This window comes from Cucumis melo, chromosome 11 (assembly GCF_025177605.1).
Source record: "Cucumis melo cultivar AY chromosome 11, USDA_Cmelo_AY_1.0, whole genome shotgun sequence".
Taxonomy (NCBI): Eukaryota; Viridiplantae; Streptophyta; class Magnoliopsida; order Cucurbitales; family Cucurbitaceae; genus Cucumis; species Cucumis melo.
Window position 1 is genome coordinate 31,646,208 of NC_066867.1, and position 21,214 is coordinate 31,667,421.

The 21,214-nt window shown below is 27.8% G+C and overlaps 3 protein-coding genes across 3 annotated transcripts; 2 read left to right on the forward strand and 1 right to left on the reverse strand.

Annotated features, from left to right (window-relative positions):
- Positions 1-3,302: 3,302 nt before the first annotated feature.
- On the reverse strand, positions 3,303-4,724 carry LOC103499071 (uncharacterized). Its single transcript, XM_008461963.2, has one exon. The coding sequence runs from the start codon at positions 4,722-4,724 to the stop codon at positions 3,303-3,305; it is 1,422 nt and encodes a 473-aa protein (XP_008460185.2).
- Positions 4,725-10,434: 5,710 nt separating this feature from the next.
- Positions 10,435-13,301, forward strand: LOC103499072 (uncharacterized). The gene is made up of 2 exons (XM_051079298.1): positions 10,435-10,630; positions 12,583-13,301. The coding sequence occupies exons 1-2, from the start codon at positions 10,435-10,437 to the stop codon at positions 13,299-13,301; spliced, it is 915 nt and encodes a 304-aa protein (XP_050935255.1).
- A 1,691-nt stretch (positions 13,302-14,992) lies between these two features.
- Positions 14,993-16,968, forward strand: LOC103498793 (immune-associated nucleotide-binding protein 9-like). Its single transcript, XM_008461530.3, has 2 exons — positions 14,993-15,256; positions 16,125-16,968. The coding sequence occupies exons 1-2, from the start codon at positions 15,067-15,069 to the stop codon at positions 16,817-16,819; spliced, it is 885 nt and encodes a 294-aa protein (XP_008459752.2). The 5' UTR covers positions 14,993-15,066; the 3' UTR covers positions 16,820-16,968.
- Positions 16,969-21,214: the final 4,246 nt, after the last annotated feature.

Sequence of the window (21,214 nt, forward strand, 5' to 3'; positions counted from 1 at the left end):
ACAAAAGTATATTTATATATAGCAAAGACTGAGATAAAAAATATACAATTTATGAAAATAATTATATATGAACTTATATAGAAAAAAAATGGGATACTTATTAAATCAATCTCCTCTCAAACTTATTAACTTTAAATTACATTGGATAATCAATTTATTTTTAATTTTTGTTCAATTATAAACTTTGGCTTATAAATTTGTAGACATTGTGGGATTTATAATTAAAATCTTACTTGAAACTTGATAAGTGGGTAAGTCATGATGAACTTCGAAGATTTTTTTATCTTCAAATATCAAGCACACATATTTCTTCCTTAGGATACATATCTTGATTCTTTTTTCCTTTATGAATTCTGGTTAATTTGTCGAAAAAGAAAAAGTAAATTGTACTATGTTCGATGAGAAATATGAATCTTTAAGAATGTCAGAGCTTCTAAAATTAATCTTATTCAAGACGTAGTGAAGGAGTGAGTAAGATAAGAGATAGAACTTTGAATTTTTATTTTTGAAATATATGCAATGTGCCTCCTTTCCTCGTCGAACGTGTGGCTATTCAATTTATTCATCATTATTATTTTTTTTTATTGTTTTGAATAGTTTTAATTAGGCCATGTTCTGAAACAAATATAAGAAATATAATAATAAAATACTAAAAAAATGTATAAAGTAAAGAAAAACTATAACCAAAACTATGGGAAATTTTTTTTGGTCAAATAGGAATGGTGCTTTTAAAAAACGTGAGAATGAGAGAAAAAACCTTTTACTCTAAATAAGTGGATAAAATTATTCTCTATATTTACAAATATTACAAAATATTAGTGTTTAACGACATCTATCATATTATCAAAGTCTATTATCAATAGTTTCTATTATTTATAGTTTTGTAATATATTGTTATATTTGTATTTTTTTTTAGTTGTTATTGTTCACATGAAATTTTAAGAGAAATGTAATTCGTGGAATTGAACTTTGTATATTGATTTATTTGATGTTGTGAATACAATCTCTAATATTTACTCATTTGATGTTTTCTCTCAAATACAAATTAACTAGACTTTAGAACTTTTTGATCTTCAATATCCAGAAAGTTGTGGTTGCAAATTTATTTGAGCTTTAATCTTCTGAAATTCAATAAAAGTTTGATCTTCCAAGTCTTTAATTTTTCAGAAGATGATGATCTCGATGTTAATAAGAACTTGCACGTCTTGAGGGTTTCTTTTGAAATTTGAATCTCTTAGAGCTTCAATTCTTCTTTCAACCAAAGATTTGTAAATGAATGGCAAAGATCTCTCTTTATAGAGAATTTTACTGGGCTTTAGATGGGTTTGAGCCTATTTGCTTATTGGGCTTGAACCCATTTTCTTAGTGGGCTCGAGCTCGGGCCCACTTTGTTTGGTAGGTTTAGGTTCATTATTTCTTTGGCCCAATTTTTTATCAGGGGCTTGAACTGAGTTGGATATGAGAAACCAGACTACCAAAATCCAATCAAATTATAATCATTACAAATTTTACTGACGTAACACGATTTAATTGGCCAAAATTTATTGTTTAACAGTTATCTCCTTTGTAACAATTTTTCTCAAATTATATACGCACTTTTGGAAGGAGAAAATATTTACTATCTTAACTATAACTGTTAATTAATTTTGAAATTGTGCTAGCTATCGAAAAAGAAAATAAATTAATTAATAAATTAGACCTTCTTATATGGAGCAATCATTATAACTATTACCCATGGTGAAATAGTATGAAAATACTATACTTTTGTTAACGGGTGCGAAAGTACTCTTTATGAGTTATGGCTACGTGAATTAGTTGATATATGATTAAATTTTCAAATTTTTAATCAATTGGTGATTTAAGATGATATCATCCTAGATGTTTCATAAAAGTCTATATTTAAATTTGCCTCCACTTATAAACTTAAGTTTTTTAGTGATGATCAGAATATTGATCAATACATTTGAGGTTAAGAAAATTTATTTACTAAAAAAGTTTGAGCAATATTAAATAAAGTTTTTGTTCATTTCTTTAAAATGAATATTTTAGATTAAGAAAAATAAAAATTTCAGCAATTTTTTTACCATATAATTATATTAAAAAATAACTAAAGAAAAAATTGTTATATTACAAATTGTATAGTTGAATAAGATGGATGATATATACAAAATACATAACTATCTTAAAATAGAGGGCATGGACAGAGTTATATATAACTTTAACTTGTTTACATTGCACAACCTCTCTTATATTTTGACATTATTAATATTTGTTTGATATTAATGATTTCTAGCTATTCGATGGATTTTAAATTTAAATAGTCGAGCTACTAACAAATTTTCTTCTACTTTTGAGAAGAAAAAAATATACTTTTATCTAACTTCTCTTGTTTATAAAATTAAAATAGATTTTATAATGTAGATGGTAAGTTTAACTCAACTTGCATAAAAATTTGTATTATGATATTCATAAAAAGAAAAAAAAAGTCCAATACGGTTCGATATTCCATCTCACATGTCGTTCAAAATAATATAAAAATTCTCATTACTTATTTACATTAGTGATAGAACTTGATATCAATGATAAAAGAGTGCTATCAATGAATATCAGCAAAATCTTTTAATTTATTTAAAGAAATTGACATAAATATACAATTTTAGACATATTCTATTACTGATAATGACAGTGATAGAAGACAATCATTAACTTTGAATGATACAAGTATATCACTTTCTATTGCTAATAAACAATGATAAAAAGATACTATGACTAACTAATTATACGAGATAAAAAAGATGCAACCACAATGGTCTATACTATGTTGATAGAGATGGGTAGAATTATAATTAAGTATACAATTGTTGATGTTATAAAAGTATATATGTGACTAACAAACTCAAATAGACTGATATCTGCAATTGTATTTAATATTATTGATAGAATATAATAACAATCTATGATAAGAATAATATGATAGTAACATTACATAACGATAACGCATTATTACACACACGTACGTGCACGCACATATATATAATTACAGATGATCATAAAATTCATACCCTCGAAGCTTTACACAAAAATTCACAATATGAAACAAAGAATTAAATAGAACAACACAATTTTATCATATAAACATAAATCATCACAACATAAGATGAAATGAAAGGAAGGAATATTATGGAAATTCTCTAACACTCTTAACACCACACAATGCACTCAATAACACACATCATAATTATAATGACACCAATGGTTTTATAGTAAACCTTATTTCGTGCCCTCTTTGATGAAAACACAGATCAAACCTTTTCAACGACAAAGTGAAAATTGTAGGAATTTACGACGTTATAAAGACCGTCATGGTAACGCTGAGTACTATACCCTCCATCGTTGAGTTTGTCGCGTTGAATGTACGAGAAAGGAATGTCACAACTCGCTTGTGTTGCCACTACACTAGCCTTAACTTTAGTCCCAGCAGGCACAGTAACCTCATGCACAAACTCAGCATGATATTTCATTTGATGTGTTTCTCCCCAAGTGTAGTAGTCCTCAGATAACTGAGAACAAAATTCAATCTCTTCTTCAGAAACTTTTGGAACAGCGGTTTCGAACTTCATCTTGATGCCTAACATAGGGTTCACGTTGACCCTCCACGTCGAGGTGGTAGTATCCTGATAAGAGAGTTTGATGGTGAATTTTTTATCTTGAGAATTGTTGTTCTCAACAATAGTGCTTGTCATCAAAAGGGGCTTCTCATTATATCTCCTAGCATCGGAAAGATGGAATCCGACATTATAAATGTGACGTGAAAGCACAAAATCCATTACTTCTAACTTTGCTGAATCTTCAATGTTCTCGAGATCAGCTTCAAAACCATCTTGATGTCCAGTTAACGCTGATGACATGTACGCGCAAATGCGATAATCTTTAGCACTACGAAGGGCCACCACATTGTGATCAAGTTTGATAGGCCAAAACAATCTTCCTGGATCGTCCTTTGCCGTTGACGAATCATTGTCCAATACAATCCAAGTGCCGTCGGTAACTCGAGTAAAAAACTTCCTGTGAGCAAGATTCTTCAAACCAAAGTGACCGTCGGGTGTCTTTATCACCTCGTGGAGCATTTTTGGATCTGCCGTATTTGAGCCGTTTAATGCCAATTGATACGTCTTTTCGATGAGAAAGCTCTTTGGTTGAAGGTATTTATTGTTTTTTAAGCTTTTGAAGGCAACATGTCTAGGTAGGAAAAGATATGTATCCCAATTGATGACGGTCGAGAGTTCGTTTGGTAGAGCGTGACCACTTAACATTAAGCAATCATGGTAGGCCGATTCTCGGGCTGGTTGGAAAAATACACAGGAGTTGAGAAAGACGTGTCGAAAGCGGAATGTATCGTGTTTATTGTCGTTGTCCTTGTAATTCGGCTTGAATAAGGTGCAAGAATGTTCTGATAGAGTTTCATCTTTTTCATTGGCAGTGGCAACAATGTAGGAGGAAGATGGAGATTGAAGAGCCCAATATTTGTTGTTGTAACAACATCTAATGTGGACATATCCATGCCCAAAGCTGGATTCTTCAATCTCAAACATTGTGTATGGACTCGCAGCTTCTTTTGCAGAGAATTGGAGAAATCCATTTAATTCATTTCTTCCATGAACGTAACGAAGATATAAATTGTTGGAAATAGATTTAAGGGAGAACCGCCTTGGGAATGAACTCATCTTTTCTCAAACCCTTTTGATTCTTTCAATGCCTTGCTAGATTTTAGATATATCTTTACTCTTGCCGTGCCTATCCATATATAAAGATAGCAAAAATTCAAAAATTCAAAAAAAAAAAAAAATATATATATATATGTAACAGAAAAGAAAAGAAAAGAAATATATATATATATATATATATATATATATATATATATATATATATATATATATATATATATATCAGTTGAGTGTGTATGACTTCATATAAAGACAATAATAATAATAATAAAAAAAAAAGTTAAGATATTATTTGTTTTTTGTTTTAATTTTAAAATACAAAATTTATATATACAATGTTATGGTAGGGTTTTTTTTAAAATAGAAAAAATTGACAAAATATTTACACTCCACCGAACAAAACTATTAGACAAAATTTATTACACTTGATTAATCTTTATATGAAATGTAAATATTTTGTCAAATGTTATATTTTTGACAATTTTCCTTAGAGTAACTTATTTGTTTAAATAAAAAAAACACTAAACCAATAGGTTTGGTTTCCATACATGTGTGTGTATATATATATTAACAAATATAGTAAAATATCATTCATGGATGTTGATATATAGATACTAATTGACTACTATATCATCTATTATTGATAGTTGTTGATAGACACTAATCATAGATAGATTATAAAATCTCACAGTATTTGTTATATTTTTCAGAAGTTTTGTTATTTACAACAATTTTCTAAAATAAAACATGGTAAATAGTTATATATATATATATATATATATATATATATATATATATATATATATATATATATATATAAAGTTACCAAAAATATGGTAATTTGAATTTGAGTTAAAGGGAGATAAAAGATTTATTAATTTAAGACAATAACAAATCGTGGTGCCATTTTTCAGATTTGTAATGGTGGACCGGAGGCAGCATTTGATGTAGAATCGCTTCGGTGTGGTATGTAATGGATTACTGTGGTGTCGTCTTTGAAATGTGTAATGTCATTGTCACGATGGATTGCTTTCTTATTCTTATCAGTAATATAGTAAATAAGTCTATTTGAGTTCATTAGTGACCAACTTTTATAACATAAACAATTGTGTATTTATAATTCTATCCATGTGTCTATCATTGTGGTTGTCTCTTTGGCCTCATATTAGTTAGTAATAGTCATTTTATTATTGTGTATTAGTGATAGAAAGGTGTATACTCCTATCATTCATGGTTTAATGATAATCTTCTATCACTATCATTATCGGTCAAGACAATTTTTTTTATATTATTTTGAACTATATGTGAGATAGAATATTAATAATATCAAAGTATAAGAGAGAGTTGTGCAATGTAAAAAAGTTATAAAGTTATATATACTCTATCCATTCCCTACATTTTAATTATGAAAAAAAATTCTATCCATTTTGTATATCTCATCCATCTTATTCAACTATACCATTTGTCATATAACAATTTTTTCCTTTTAGTTATTTTTTTAATATAATTATATGGTAAAAAAAGTTAGTTTCCAAATTTTCTTTAACTTAAAATATTCATTTTAAAGACTGCAACAGTTTCAAGATAAATGAACGTAAAAAAAAATTATTTAATATTATTACTCAACTTTTTTAGAAAATAAATTTTCTTAACCTCAAATGTATTCACCAATATTCCGATCACAAAAAAAACTTAAGCTTATAAGCAGAGGCAAATTTAAACATAGACTTTTTGAAACACCTAGAATGATATCATCTTAAATCACCCATTAACCCAAAAATTTAAAAATTTAATCATATATCAATAACCCACGTAGAAATATAACTCGTAAAGAGTACTTCCATATCCGTAAAGAGTAATTCCACACCCGTTAACAAAAGTATAGTATTTTCACCTTGGGTTATAATTGTTGCTCCATATAAGAAGGTCCAATTTATTTATTTATTTTCTTTTTTAATAGCTAACTAACTCAATTTCAAAAAGAAAGAAAAATAATAAAGCAAGATGTATGATAAAAAAGGACGTGAAAAACAAAAACAAATTCTTCAAAGTTCTTTCATCTCATAACTCACACGCTTGTTTACTACGTTTTGAATAAGATTTTAAAAGTAGCATCATCATTCTTGAAAATCTAAGGAATAAGTTTTGTTTTTTTTTAAAAAAAGCTTAATTACTAATTATAGCTACGATAGTAAAACAAAGAGGAAATTATAGTCATGATTTTAGAAAATTATTATAAATGACATAATTATTATCAAAAATATAAACAAATATAACAATATATTATAATTTATTAGTGATAAAAGACTACTATAATAAACTTTGATATATTATTATCATTTATCACAAATAGATTAAATATTATATAATATTCGTAAATATTTTGCATAAATTTATTCACTTGTTTAGAGTAAAAAGACTATTTCTCTCATTCTCACGTTTTTCAAAAGCACCATATACCTATTTTGTCTGTCCCATTTGACTATTACTGTTTTTCCATAGTTTTAGTTGTAGTTTTTCTCTACTTTATGCCTTTTTCGTATTCTATAATTCTCATATTTCCTATAATTGCTTCAGAACATGGCCCAATTAAAACTCTTCCAAACAATAAAGGGATAGTTGCAAATTTAGCAATTATATTCAAAATAATTAAGTATATAACAACATTTTAAAAAAATTGCAAATATAGCAAAATCTATCAAAATCTATCAATGATAAGAGTCTATCATCGATAGATCATGTAGCAAATGTTGGTCTATCACTGATAAACCATAAGAGTCTATCAACGATAGAAGTGTATCACTGATAGATTTTGCTATATTTGCAATTTTTTTAAAATATTGCTACATACTTAATAATTATTCTAAAAATTGCTACCTATCATAATTACCCAACAATAAAATGATAACAATGATGAATAAATTGAATAAAGCCACATGTCCAATAAGAAAAGAGGTATTTCACATATATTTCAAAAGTAGACTCCCTCGCTCATTCACTAAGTCTCGAACAAGATTTTAGAAGTTCCTATGTTTCTAAAGATTCATGTATTTCATCGTAACATAATACAATTTACTTTTTCTTTTTGTTTTTTGACAAATTAACCCGAATTCACAAAGAAAAGAATCGAGCAACGTACCACAAGGAAATATGTGTGCCCTGATATTTGAAAATAAAAATAAAAAAAAAACCTTCAAAGTTCATCATGACTCACTCACTTATTAAGTTTCAAATAAGATTTTAGTTATAAGTCCACGATGTCTCCAAATTTATAAACCAAAGTTTATAATTGAACAAAAATTAAAAATAAATAAATTATCCAATGTAATTTAAAGTTATTAGAGTTGGGAAGAGATTGATTTTATTAGTGTCATGTTTTTCTTCTATGAGTTCATAAATAGTTATTTTCGCAAAATGCATTTTTGATCTCGTCTTCGTGCTTGTATGTATTTTTTGTCACATTAATCATGAAAAGCATCTTTCCTATTTCTCTCATGTCCCCAATATTTTTGGACAAGAAGTCATGTCAATCTAATAAATTCATACATTGTAACAACTCAATTTTTCTTATTTCATATAATTTGCTTCAAAATGTGTTCTACTTATTTTTCTCCATAATAACAATTTAAAAAAAAAAAGATAAAGCAACGTACAAAAAAGAAAAGAGTTGCTTCTTATTTGAAAAGATAGAATTCAAAATTCATCATGACTCGTTCACTTATTTACTAAGTATCGAATAAAGACTATAGAAATTCCGATCATATCTAAAAAAAATTAGACCAACATTTGTAATTAAAGGAAAAAGAAAAAAAAAACTTATCGATCATAACTCTAAAATGATCGATAAGTATTATATATATATGTCTTTTCTCTAAATCTCCTTATATAATCAAAATCATTGTTCTTGCTATTTTAGTATGTCCTTTCATTGTGTCGTGTGAAGAATTTATGTCAAATCTAATTTATTGATTTTAACTTTCATTTTTACGTAGTTTTAGTAATTATTCTCATATCTCCTAGTATTTTTTTTTTTATATTTCATATAATTGTTTTATAACACTGTCCAATTCCTTTTTATTTTTCCATAGAAACACTTTGAAAATAAAGAATAAAGCAATGTCCAATATCAAGAATGAGGTGCTTGATATTTGAAAAAAAATCATCTTACTTATTGTTCACTACATCTCGAATAAGATTTTAGAAGTCCCACCACATATCTAAAAATTCATCGACCAAAAATTTTAATTTAACAAATTTAAAATAACGTAACTTAGAGCATGTGTATTGGTAACTCTGTTTTTCATTTTTGAAAATTAATTTTTAAAAGAAAGTGTTTGTAACTAATTCATTTTTTTTTTATTTTAAAACAAGAAACTTGTTTTTTTTGAGTTATGAAAAAAAAATTGAAAATTAAAATTAAAAAAAAAACAATAAAACAAATTATGTCACCAAACATGTATGGTATTTGCTATTTGGTTTTAATAAATAAATTTTAAAAAACAGACAAACAAAAGCAAAAACAGAAAATTGAAATGGTTTCCAAATCGGACCTTAATTATCAAATATAGTTTTAAGGTATTAAATTTGAGACATGATTTGATTAATTCTTTTAAAAAAATTCGTTCCATGTATAGTTTTTTTTTTTCATTTACTTAGATCAGTAATATACATTTGTTTGATCTCGTTTCACTCTATTAACATTCAACTTTACATAGTTTTAGTTTTTCTAACACCTTTTAGTATTTTCTTGTTTTCATATATTTCATATAATCCCTTTCTAGCATTTGTCCACTTTTTCTTTTTCATAGTAAAATTTCAAACATATAAAAGAAATTACCATCAGGAATAAGGTTTTTGATATTTGAAAAAATAACCTCAAATAAGATTTTAGAAACCATATGATCTCCAATAATTGATAAAAAAATTTAAAATTAAACAAATTAAAAATAACTTAATTACTATTATAATTAAGAAGATTAAGAGTCAATCATCATCCTAACTCAGAAGTATTGACATGATTTTCATCCGTAGAGATTGAAAATTAAATCACACATCTCATAATTATTGTACTAAAAAAAAGTTAGAGAAATGAGAAGACTGTTGATTTAATAATTATCGTATTTTTCATGACTCGGGTTCTTCTTTCTTATCTTTTCTCTTTTTCCTTTTTTATCTCCCCTTCTTTCAAAATCGCCATCCCTTATATGTCTGCTATGTCCCTCAGTATGACCACAACAATAAAAGAAGATCGTGTCATTCTATGAAGGTGAGAAGAAGGAATACTGATTTTTTTAATAGCGTGAAAAAACGTTTCAAAAAAATGAAGTTTTCATGATCGGAACATTAATGCAAAAACGGTTTTCCACGTACTAAAATCTTGCTGAAAAAACATTAACTTATAAGTTAATGTTTTGCTAAAATTATTTACAATTATATGGGAATTTTAGTTTCTATAACATATAAACTGTGATACTATAAAAGAATTATTATACCCACGTTGCCTAACTCAATAGAACACAACATCATCATCGTCCCTAACATTGTCACTAACGATTATCATTTTTATTCTCTCTCTCTCTCTTTTTTTTTTTTTTAAGAAAAGTATAATTTTTTCGTTGCATATAAAAAGGCTTTAGGTTCATCGAGGGTTTTAAACGTAACATAGAGAAAAGAGTTTGGAGACGCATTAACATTATACACACAATACAAAATGTTTCCATTACCCCCGCCTAAAGGTGCTCCGGCGCCGGAGACGCCCAAGAAAGAAGCAATAAAAAGCTACAAACTTGACTTGTCGTCCTCCTCCGACGACAGATCCATAATCCCAAAATATTTTGCTTTGCAAAACTATAGTCCAAGACATCCCCAGCCAATAACTGCACCATTTCTACAGAATATACATGGAAGTGGATACCTTGAATTCAATAATTATCTTTGATTATTATTAGTTTATCATATCAATAGCTTACAAATATAGTGTATAACATCATTTTGTTTATTAAAGTTACTATTTTAGTAGGGTGTAATTTTTCTTGCATTTTCAATTTTTTAGATATATTATGGATATACATTATCGATGAAATACTTCATAAATGCTATTTAATTTTGTATTTTCTACCTTTATTTTCACGTTCATTTGTTATAGCACCATATCTCCAAAATTATTTATTGTTATAGCATATGTTCATATCTAGGATAATAAATTATTATATAGCACCATTTTCTTCCTGTTGTTTACTAAAGTTACTATTTTTTTTATGTTTTTTTTTCCTTCTTCTTCATGCTTTATCATTGTTATAGCACCATATCCAGAATTATAAATTTTTTATTAGTGATATATATTTTGAGGTAATTTCTTTCTATGCATGATTAGGTTTGATGCTCATGTGCTATGAGGTCTATCATTGGTTTATCATACCAATAAATTAGAAATCATGATAATTTTGTAGTAATATCCATTATACTTGTTATTAGGTTTCATTGATATATCATACTATTAAATACAAAAGGTCCATTAATAATATTTATATTTTCTATTTATCAATAATTATTATATTTTACAATTTCCTTTACTATTTGATATATCGTTAATAACTATGAGTTTATATAAATAATATTTTGCTTAGTTTTCCACTCAAATTGTTTTTTTTATTAGAGGTGGAAGAATAATCCGACTAACCCAACAACCCGGACTACCCAACCAACCCATATTATATGAATTGGGTTGGATTAGTTTAAAATGTGGTTGAGTTGGATTGAAAAATTTTGATTTTTTTTTCGGGTTGAGTTGGGTCTCAGGTTGAAGGGCTAAAAATTTCGGATCAACCCAACCCAACCCAATTTGAATTAATATAATATATAAATATATATTATTAATTTATTTAATAAAAGTTAGACAATCTCATGAGTTTCAAGAGTTTTTTTTTTCCTTAACTTAATGCGAAACATATTTGATTTATTTTTAATGATTTTCATTTACAAATATTAAAATTTAGAGACAAAATAATAATAATAATATAACCCGACAACCAAACCCAACCCAACCCATATTTTACAAGTTTAGTTGGATTGAAAACTTAATTCGAGTGGACAATTCAACCAATCCAAAAATACGGTTGATTGAATTGTGAATGTCTTTCAACCTAACCCAATCCATTTACACTACTCCTAGTCTAGATGCTTATTTGCTAAGAAAGTTATACTTATATAACTTGTTAATAAGTGATAAATTGATGTCATTTAAATTTGTGATAGATAGTTAACAATAACGCTTATAATTTGCTATTGCCAATATATCAATATGATTAAATGGGCTACATCATCAATATGATGTTTGACCTTTTCTTTTTTAATTAAAATATCAATTTGATATACTTAGAGTTTGTCCAATTTTAATCTTTATACTTGAGAGTTTGTCCAATGTTAATCTTTGTATTTTTTTTATTTTTTTTGGTTAATGTTAAATTTAGTTGTTAATTGGTTAAATTGTTACAATAATTTCCAGGCTAGAAAATATAATATGGCAGTATGTTTCCAAATACTGTGGTAAAAATAATGATAAATAGTATTTCTTTTTTCTAAAGAAACATAAAATATAACCTAACTGTAAGGAATAAATTTGAGATTTGAGATTAAAATTAGACATTTGTTAAAGAACATTTAAAACAAGAGATGAAAATAGATAAACATTTATAGCCCTCAACCTATATATAACCAAAAAAGTATGTTTTCCAAAAAGAGATGAATAATACCAATTCTTAATGGATATGTTCTATAGGTTTTATAATTGTGTCCTCGAGTTCTAAAAATAACAGACTTTAATGTAGTTTAAGCTAAATTGTATGGTTTGATTGAACAGATGGAAATAGAGACGATCGGAACTTATCATTTCACCCTGTGAGCCTTCACGACAACGTCGTGGCTCTTCGCTGCTTAGGAAACACTGCCTTCTGCACCATTATAACCGCAGATAACAAGGAAAATTGTTTGAATGCTTCTGATTGGGATCTTATGAAAGAAAACCAATTTGAAGTTTCAGAAAATTATATAATATCAAGCAGAAGAATAGACTCATTTCAGTACATGCTTGGAGATGGAAGGATTTATGGGGAGAGAGTTTGGTCAATGGCCAAAGGATATGCCATTAACAAAACCGAAGAACCTGAACAAATCAAATTCACTTTCTCTTTTGAAGACAAAAGGAACAAGAAATGGACCAGCATATTTGCTAAACAATTTCAAGTCATTAAGCGTTTTAATGTTGAGTTTCCTTCGATAAAAGACGGCGAAGTTGTTATAGGAGATCGTATTGCTGGACCATACACATGGGGAGAAACTGATCATAACGATAAAATTTCGATGTCTTGTAATAGCACCATCACCGTACCTCCCATGTCCAAAGTGAAGGTCAATGTCGTCGTCAAACGGGGGTTTTGCGAAGTCCCTTTTTCGTATATTCAAGCCGAAATTAACCTAGAGGGACAACGCCAGCTAAAGCCATACATCGACGGAGTTTTCACCGGCTTTAATTCGTACCAATTTCAGATAACGACTGATAAGGAAGCACTGCCTGTCTGAATAAAAGGCAAATTATTGGCATTGTCTTGTGTGTTTTAGTCTGATATATATGTTTGTGTGTGTGTGTGGTAATAAAGAATAATGTGGTTGAACCACGTATATGACCACACACCTTTTATATCCTTCATTTCCTTTTGGAGTTTGTCATTTGTGTCCTTATGTTTGGAGTTTGTTTGTGATTCTTGTATTCCAATGAAGTTTAATTAATTATGATCATTTTTATATTTTTCTATCTTCACACTATACGCTTTTTAAATTAGTTTCAATTTAGACATTGAGACTTGATCAAAACCTTATATAAATTTCTGTTAAGATTTAAGTGGTTTTGAATAAGAATTAGGAGATATAGCACTCAGGAAAATTTTCTTTAATTTAAACAAACTTAAAGGTTGTTTCGAAAAACTCTCTTAATTAAGAAGTTCTTATCTTTTTGAAAATGATACGTGAAGTAGCTCCATCAAGTGAAAAACTTTGTCCCGAAAATATATTATATTCGTGAGGCATGGAGAGAAACCAAGTACAAAAGGCTTAAAGTACATTTACTAAAAACGGTAAATTAATTCAAGTTTTGAGGACTTTGTTGTGTTTCTATGAACCTTTAGGGGCCGTTTTGGCCCAAAGGTTATCAATGTGGAGTTGGGTTATGGTAACTCAACCTTTGTTTGGGGAAAGAGTTATCATAACCCATGTTTTAGGGTTACTATAACCCCTCTTTCCTTTCTCTCTTTCTTCTTAAACATTTTTCAATTCCCCCCATAACCCAATCTCTTCAACTCCATCATAAAAAAAATCCTTCCCTCAAATACATCTTATCATAAAATTACTTTTTTAAATCATTCTTCAAAACACATGTTATGTACTAGTTTTATTATAACACTAACTCTCCATGACTCAACCCTTTCTCCCAAACTTTAGTTAAAATATATGTTTAGGCAAGTAGAATTCCTACACGTTTGGACATGTTTATGCTTGTGTGTTAGTATATGTTATGTAATTTAATTATATAATATAATTAAAGACGTGGAGAGCCGAAGTTTTGTGTGTTGGGCTCTTAAGGACTCAACGTGTGGAAAGGTTATTTGCTAGCAAATATCTTTTCTAATGAAAATATATTAAAAAAAATGTTATTTGATCTAATTTCATTTTTTATTATTATTTTAATTTTACCCGGATTTTAATTTTGAAAAATGTTGTATCTACGTATACTTTTTCTCTTACATATCAAATAATGTGCATCGGTTTCATCTTAAAACTAATTGACAATAATGTGAGAAGTATTCTACGTTTTTTATAATAATTACGAGGTCTCTTAATCTTTTCATTGTCGGATATCTTTAACTTTAAAATAGTGCCTCTTTAAGTTTATCATTCTTAGATAGAATCTCAGTTTTTATTTTTAGATTGAATACAATGTTCATTTAGATTTCAATAATCTTAAATACCATGTTAGATAACATCAAGAAATTGTTTTTAACTTTTCGAGGATCAAATTCTTTCCTTTTTGATCTATTTATGAGGAAATTCTAATATTATTTAACCCACTTTCATTCGGATTCTATATATGCTTTATACAAGTCAAGTCTGCGTGTAGATTAGTTTATGAATCTTTCGCTTTTGAAATTTCTAGTGTGTTTAAGTTTTGATTTTATTCCTAGAGTTTGGTTCACTTCTTAAAATTTTACTCATATATCTATATATATATATATAAAATTTAGTTTTGGGTTAATATTAAATTAATTTGAGTGTTTAGTTGTTAAATAATTTAATGGATCATTTGAATGTGAATTTGATGTTAGTAGGTCGGACAGGAGATGGAAAAAGTGCAAGTGGGAACACTATTCTTGGGAGGAAGGCATTCAAGTCAAGGCCAAGTTCATCATCCGTTACAAAAGTTTCTGAGTTACAAAATGGTGCTTGGGAAGGGGGCCAAATCGTAAATGTCATCGACACCCCGGGTATGTAACCTAAACATATTGGTCATTTAGGCTCTATTTGATAGCTATTTGCTTTAGTTTCCAAAATAATTATGCTTATAAGCCTATAGATTTCTAATTTGTTTCGTTATTTTAAAAACAAAATCAAGTTTCGAAAACTAAAAGAAGTTGATACAATTTGGTAATTTTTTTGTTTTTTAAAATTGTGTCGTAATTTCATTTATAAATATAAGAAAGAAACTAAAGAAATTTTTTTAATTTAAGTGGATAATCAAAATGTCGTAATTACAAATGAGTTTAAGAGTATAATCTAACGATCGAGAGAAGTAGCCAGTGTGGTAGATACTCTCTCTTTGGAGAAGAATCTTGTTGTGTTCCTTGAAGATTATGATGTTGGTTTTGCTTTGAGCCGAATTGATCCAACACTACAATTTTGGGTTTTATTTTTACAACCAAAATTGTATAGTAGTGTTTTACAAGCATTAATATATGTAATTTTAAATTTTAAGCCAAAAGTTTTGAAAACTAAAAAAAAAAATCTAAAATCGGTTTTTATTTTGAACTTTGGCCCGATAATTAATTGTTTGCCCAAGGAAGATGAAAATTATGGTACAAACATTATTTAAAAAAATTTCCAGCTACAAATTTGGGTTTTGTTAATGCACAAATGTTCTTTCGTTTCATTGATTTTGTGTAAAAAAAGCCATTAATAAAATTTTGGAATGGTTTCAAATATAGCAAATTGAATGAAATTTTTTGACAAATATAGTAAAATTTTACAATAGCATCGTAATAGAAATCATTTTTTAATATCACTCATATTATTACTAATAACGATCACCTATTATCATAAATAATAACTTATTTTCTTTCTTATACAATAACTCAGGAGTCTTTGATTTATCCCTTGGAGTAGACTATGCAGCAAGGGAAATAGTGAGATGCATTAACATGACAAAGGAAGGTATTCATGCTATTGTAATTGTTTTCTCCGTAAGGAATCGATTTTCTCGAGAAGAAGAATCGATCGTTCGAACCTTACAAGTATTATTCGGAACGAAAATTATAGACTACAGCATTCTCCTCTTCACCGGAGGTGATGATCTCGAAGAAGATGACAACACCCTAGAATACTACTTAACACATGATTCTCCTGATTCCTTAAAGGACATCGTAGCATCTTGCAAAAACCGTTGCGTACTTTTCGATAACAAGACCACAAGTGAATCGAAAAAATCTGAACAAATGGGGAAGTTGATGGGGATGGTGAATGAGGTAAAGAAGGGAAATGGAGGACAACCTTACATGCATGACTTATGTTCTACTATGACAGTTGAAGCAAAGTTAAAAGAGGTTAAGACCAAACTTGAAAAACAATTGGAAGAAGACGAAAAGGAAGCAAGAATTATAGGTGAAAAGAGAGGGGAAGAGAATGTAAAGGAAAGAAGTGGGAACCTTGAAAATCAATTGGCAAAAGCAAGAGAAGAAAGGGTAAAAGCAGAGAATAGAGCACAAGAGATTCAACAACAATATAATGAGGAAATTAGGAGGCTCAGTCACCAACTACAAAGTGCACTTCAATGAAAGATTATTATGATTGTGTGTTAATTAATATATGAATGTATATGCGTATGAATAAAAGTTATTGCATATGGCATGCAGCTACATATGCTGGTGTGTTATTACTAAGATTGTAGTATTGGCAATAATAATAAGAATTCAAATTGTTGCAACCCAAACTTTGTATATTTATTATTATGTGCAAGGCGTTATATTGTTGGGGTTATGCTATGTTAGAAGATACGAATTCACGATATTTTTCTTATACGATATAATGGGTCACTTCTTTTTAATTAAGTTTATAAAAACTATATGGGGTTCCTTGCAAATTTTGCAAAATAAATTCTAAAAATTAGATTCTAAATATTATTTTTGTAAAAAAAGAAAAAAAAAAAGAAAAGTTCAGCCTATGAAATGTCTAAAAAGTATGGATACGCCCGATACACATTTATATACACTTAGATCATCTTGATACACTTCATACATTGAAAGTGGCCTATTTATAAAATATGAAACACATTTTAAATATCATATTCTTAATTTGTCAATCACTACCCAACTTTCCAATTATATACGTGTACCTATAATTCTTTTATATTGAGTAATCTATTTCTAGTAAGGAAAGTTTCAAAAACTAAAAAATAGTTTTTTTAAACTTATTTTTGTTTTGAAAATTCTCGTTAGGATTTTAGATGTTCTTTTTTTCCTTATAAAAGCTAAAGGCTACGATCGAGAAAAAAAATAGGTGAAGCATGCACAACTTTAAGAAAGGTCCAAATTAGAAGGGTTAACTTTTGGATTTAGATCTTTTGTCATTAAAAATTAAGTTTATATGAGTTTGTTTGAATTCGGTTAAGTATAGATCTATTCTTTTACGAACCATAAAAGTACCTTTGTAAAGAAAATAAGAAAATAAGGTGAGAAAATAAGTGATTTTGAAAAAACCAAATAGTTATTAAACATTAATTACTGTTTTATAATTAATTGATTTCACATAACTTCCCATTATTGATCTCAAGTTTGATATTACATAGTTTTGGATTGTGCTAGATTTTACTGTTATTTTGTGTTAGATAATTGTTATAAAGATGATATAGAGATTATTGATATGATCTTACATTACAATCTAATGGGAGTAGTTGGAGTACACTCTAAACACCAGTAATATTAATTGTAAAATATTATATATATAATTAATTAATCTTAGATTACAATATATATTTCTAAATCATCTCCACATGACTTGTAAATTAATACCCCAATAACTTTGCTTTAGAAGAATTATCCCAACATATAAAACACTCTCCTTCAATTAGGGTCTACCTTTACCAAACCTTTGTGTGAGTGATGACTTCAATGCCTTTTTAGTTCTCTCTTAAAAATTTAAAAAAAAAAAAAAAAAAAAAAAAAAAAAAAAAAGCCATGTGGTATGAGATAAATGTAGTGAGTGGTAAGAGAGCTAACATATCTCTCTAATTTATATTTGATAGTTGAGATCTCTTTTCAAAGTGCATATGCTTTTTGGGGAAACATTCAACCAAGAAGTGTCATGTCCCAAGATGCTTTCACTTCATTTTTTTTTTCTATCCCATTTAATCAAATATTACCTATTAAAATCAGTTAAACATCATGACCTAATTCTAATCACCAAATCATCTTTTCCAAACAAAAAATTTAAAGGTTTTCCACATTGTTTTTAATATTAGAATCAGACATGCAGCTACATAGCATTACAAATATTTTAATTACTTCAAACTTTGGTTTTTGTTTATGCATCAACAGTTTATTTTGTGGAAGAAAAATCATAAAGTTATCATAATTTACATGTTCAAGACTAGTAATGAATTAAAAGAAATTAAGTTACAAAATATCAATAAATGTTTTACTTTTTTGTTGGCACCAAATACGTAATTTTCCTTTTATTTTGGCTAATCTTTGGTTAACTAAAAAGTCATTATGATAAAGAAAACTGTCATAAAAAATATCAGTTTAGATGGACCAAAACAGTGGATTAACTAGCTTTGTTGACGATCTTTATTCGTCTAACTATGAGATTCGTACATATTTTAAAATAACATAAATTAGTGAAAGAATATCCTTTGGTTTTCCCCAAATTTTGATTTAATTCTCTTTTTCCTTTCTAGCACTTGATACAAACGTAACCTTCCTCGATCTCCCAATCCCATTACCGTCAGATTACCAATTGTTTCTAACTATATATGAGTTGATTTTAAAATACTTCAATAAGTTGTTCTTGGCATGAAACATTACTGAAATTTATGGTATTTAAAATTGTTGTTTCGGTGGGTTTATCTAGAAAATATTTGAAAGTTTTCTTGCAGCTCAAATATGACCACCAACAATAACATGAATGGCCGAAATATACTATATTGTTTATGGTTAAAATTTATGGTTTCTATGGGTTTATTTGGAAAAATGTTAAGTGTTCTTAATTTCCTCAAATATGACTGAATTATAGCTAAAGCTTATGGTTTCTATCTGTCAAGGTGCATTGTGAGCTTTTTTAGTTTAAGTGTTGGTTATTTACCCTTATTTAATAGAAGGCTTAGTAATTTAGTTTGGCATTTGAGATTCTATATTTTGGTGTTTAATTATAAAAGCAATATGGGGAAGAAAAAGCCTAGACATAGAATTTCTTTGTCCCCTATCTAGGGCAAAGTTGACATGCTCGTGATTTATATCTAATGCATTAAATTAACCATTGAAAAATTGTATTTAAATTGCTTCTTAAGTCTTCTAACGATGTTCTCAAACAAGACCAAAATATGTGTTGTATTTGACTAATATCTCTAGCATTTACTATGTAACTTTCTTGATTAAATAAAATTGGGATACAAGACCTAAAAAGTTTCATATCTCTCGTAAGTTTTTTATTAAAGAAAAAGGTTCAATTAAGATAGACTACAGAGGTAATTTGATTGCGTACAATTGAACGGTCCCGGTCCTTCACGTTCAAAAAAAGATACGGATTCATATAGATGATATATTAGATTGTGTTTGAGTTTACTTGAACAAAGTAATTAATGGCACAAGGTAGATATGCAATTATCCTGTAAGTTGAAACAGCTTTGAATCCCAAGTTTTATTCTCTTTTATCTTTTTACACTATTTTATTTTCCTTACCATTTTTCATTAATATTTCCAGCCCTTTACTTTTATCTTTATTACGTAAAGACTCAAAACTAATTACTTTGTTGAGGAGGCCTTTATCTGTGATAATTCAATATGTTTGGACTCAATATCGAGAAGGAAAACTAAAGTGTCATTTAAATTAGCAATTTTTAAACTAGGAAATATGCACAATAACTAATACCAAAAACTTTCTTTTTATTGAGGTCCTAGATGATCTTAATTATGATCATGTTAGTGCCCAAGTGACTAAATAGGAAGAAAACTTGATTAGATTATCTTCTCATAATTACTTATCTATTATATAGATATATACAAATTTAAACATCAAATCGTTGTTATTATTGATATATATTATTATAAAAATAATATATACAATTGATTAATATATGATAATAAAAAGAAATTGCGTGTCAAGATCGTTTCTAGGTAGGCATGTAGAAAAGTTAAATAAACATCACGTCTTCTTCAATACTACAATATTGTTGCGATATTTTCAAATATGATAACATGAATTGCTACCAATTAAAAATTTCTAACATAATACCCTAATTGCCACGTATTAATAAATTTCTTTTAAAATTTAGATAAGTGATGTACATAACATGTCCAATAACATTCTAATTCGTTAGAGCTAATTAGTGTTATTTGGGTGACAACACAATCCAAGCGTGCAAGAATTATCTTCAAATATTAAAGTAGGGATTAAAAAGTAGGCAATTAGCCAATAATTTAAACAAAAACCAAACAAAATTAGAAATGATCTGAATCCAAAATTAAAAAAACAGCTACTTGTCAATCATATTTCATCACACAAATCTTTTTCTCCATTCTACAATGTCCTAACTTCCATAATTTATCAAAAAAAAAATAACTAAAGACCATTTCTTAAAGAGTTAATGGTTTTTGTTTTTTTTTTTTTCTCTCTCTTTCCATTGCCACCACATAATCCACTAAATGAATATTTATAGGATGATATTACTACAAAAAAAAAAAAAAAAAACCAATTTCTATATCTTTTTAGGCCACACTATATAATTTTTTTTAATTATATTACTTCTCTAATGATTCAAAATTTTCACTAACCATCAAACCATTTTTTAAGAAAATCAAGACCATGGTTGTGCAATTTAAACCCCACTTTTTAGAAGAAAAAACAAACAATCTTTTTGGGAAAAAAAAACAAACTTTTTATTGAGTATTTTATTCCCTAATGTCCTAACTTCTAAAACACAAACTTTTTTAAGATAAAGCAGAACCAAATGACAA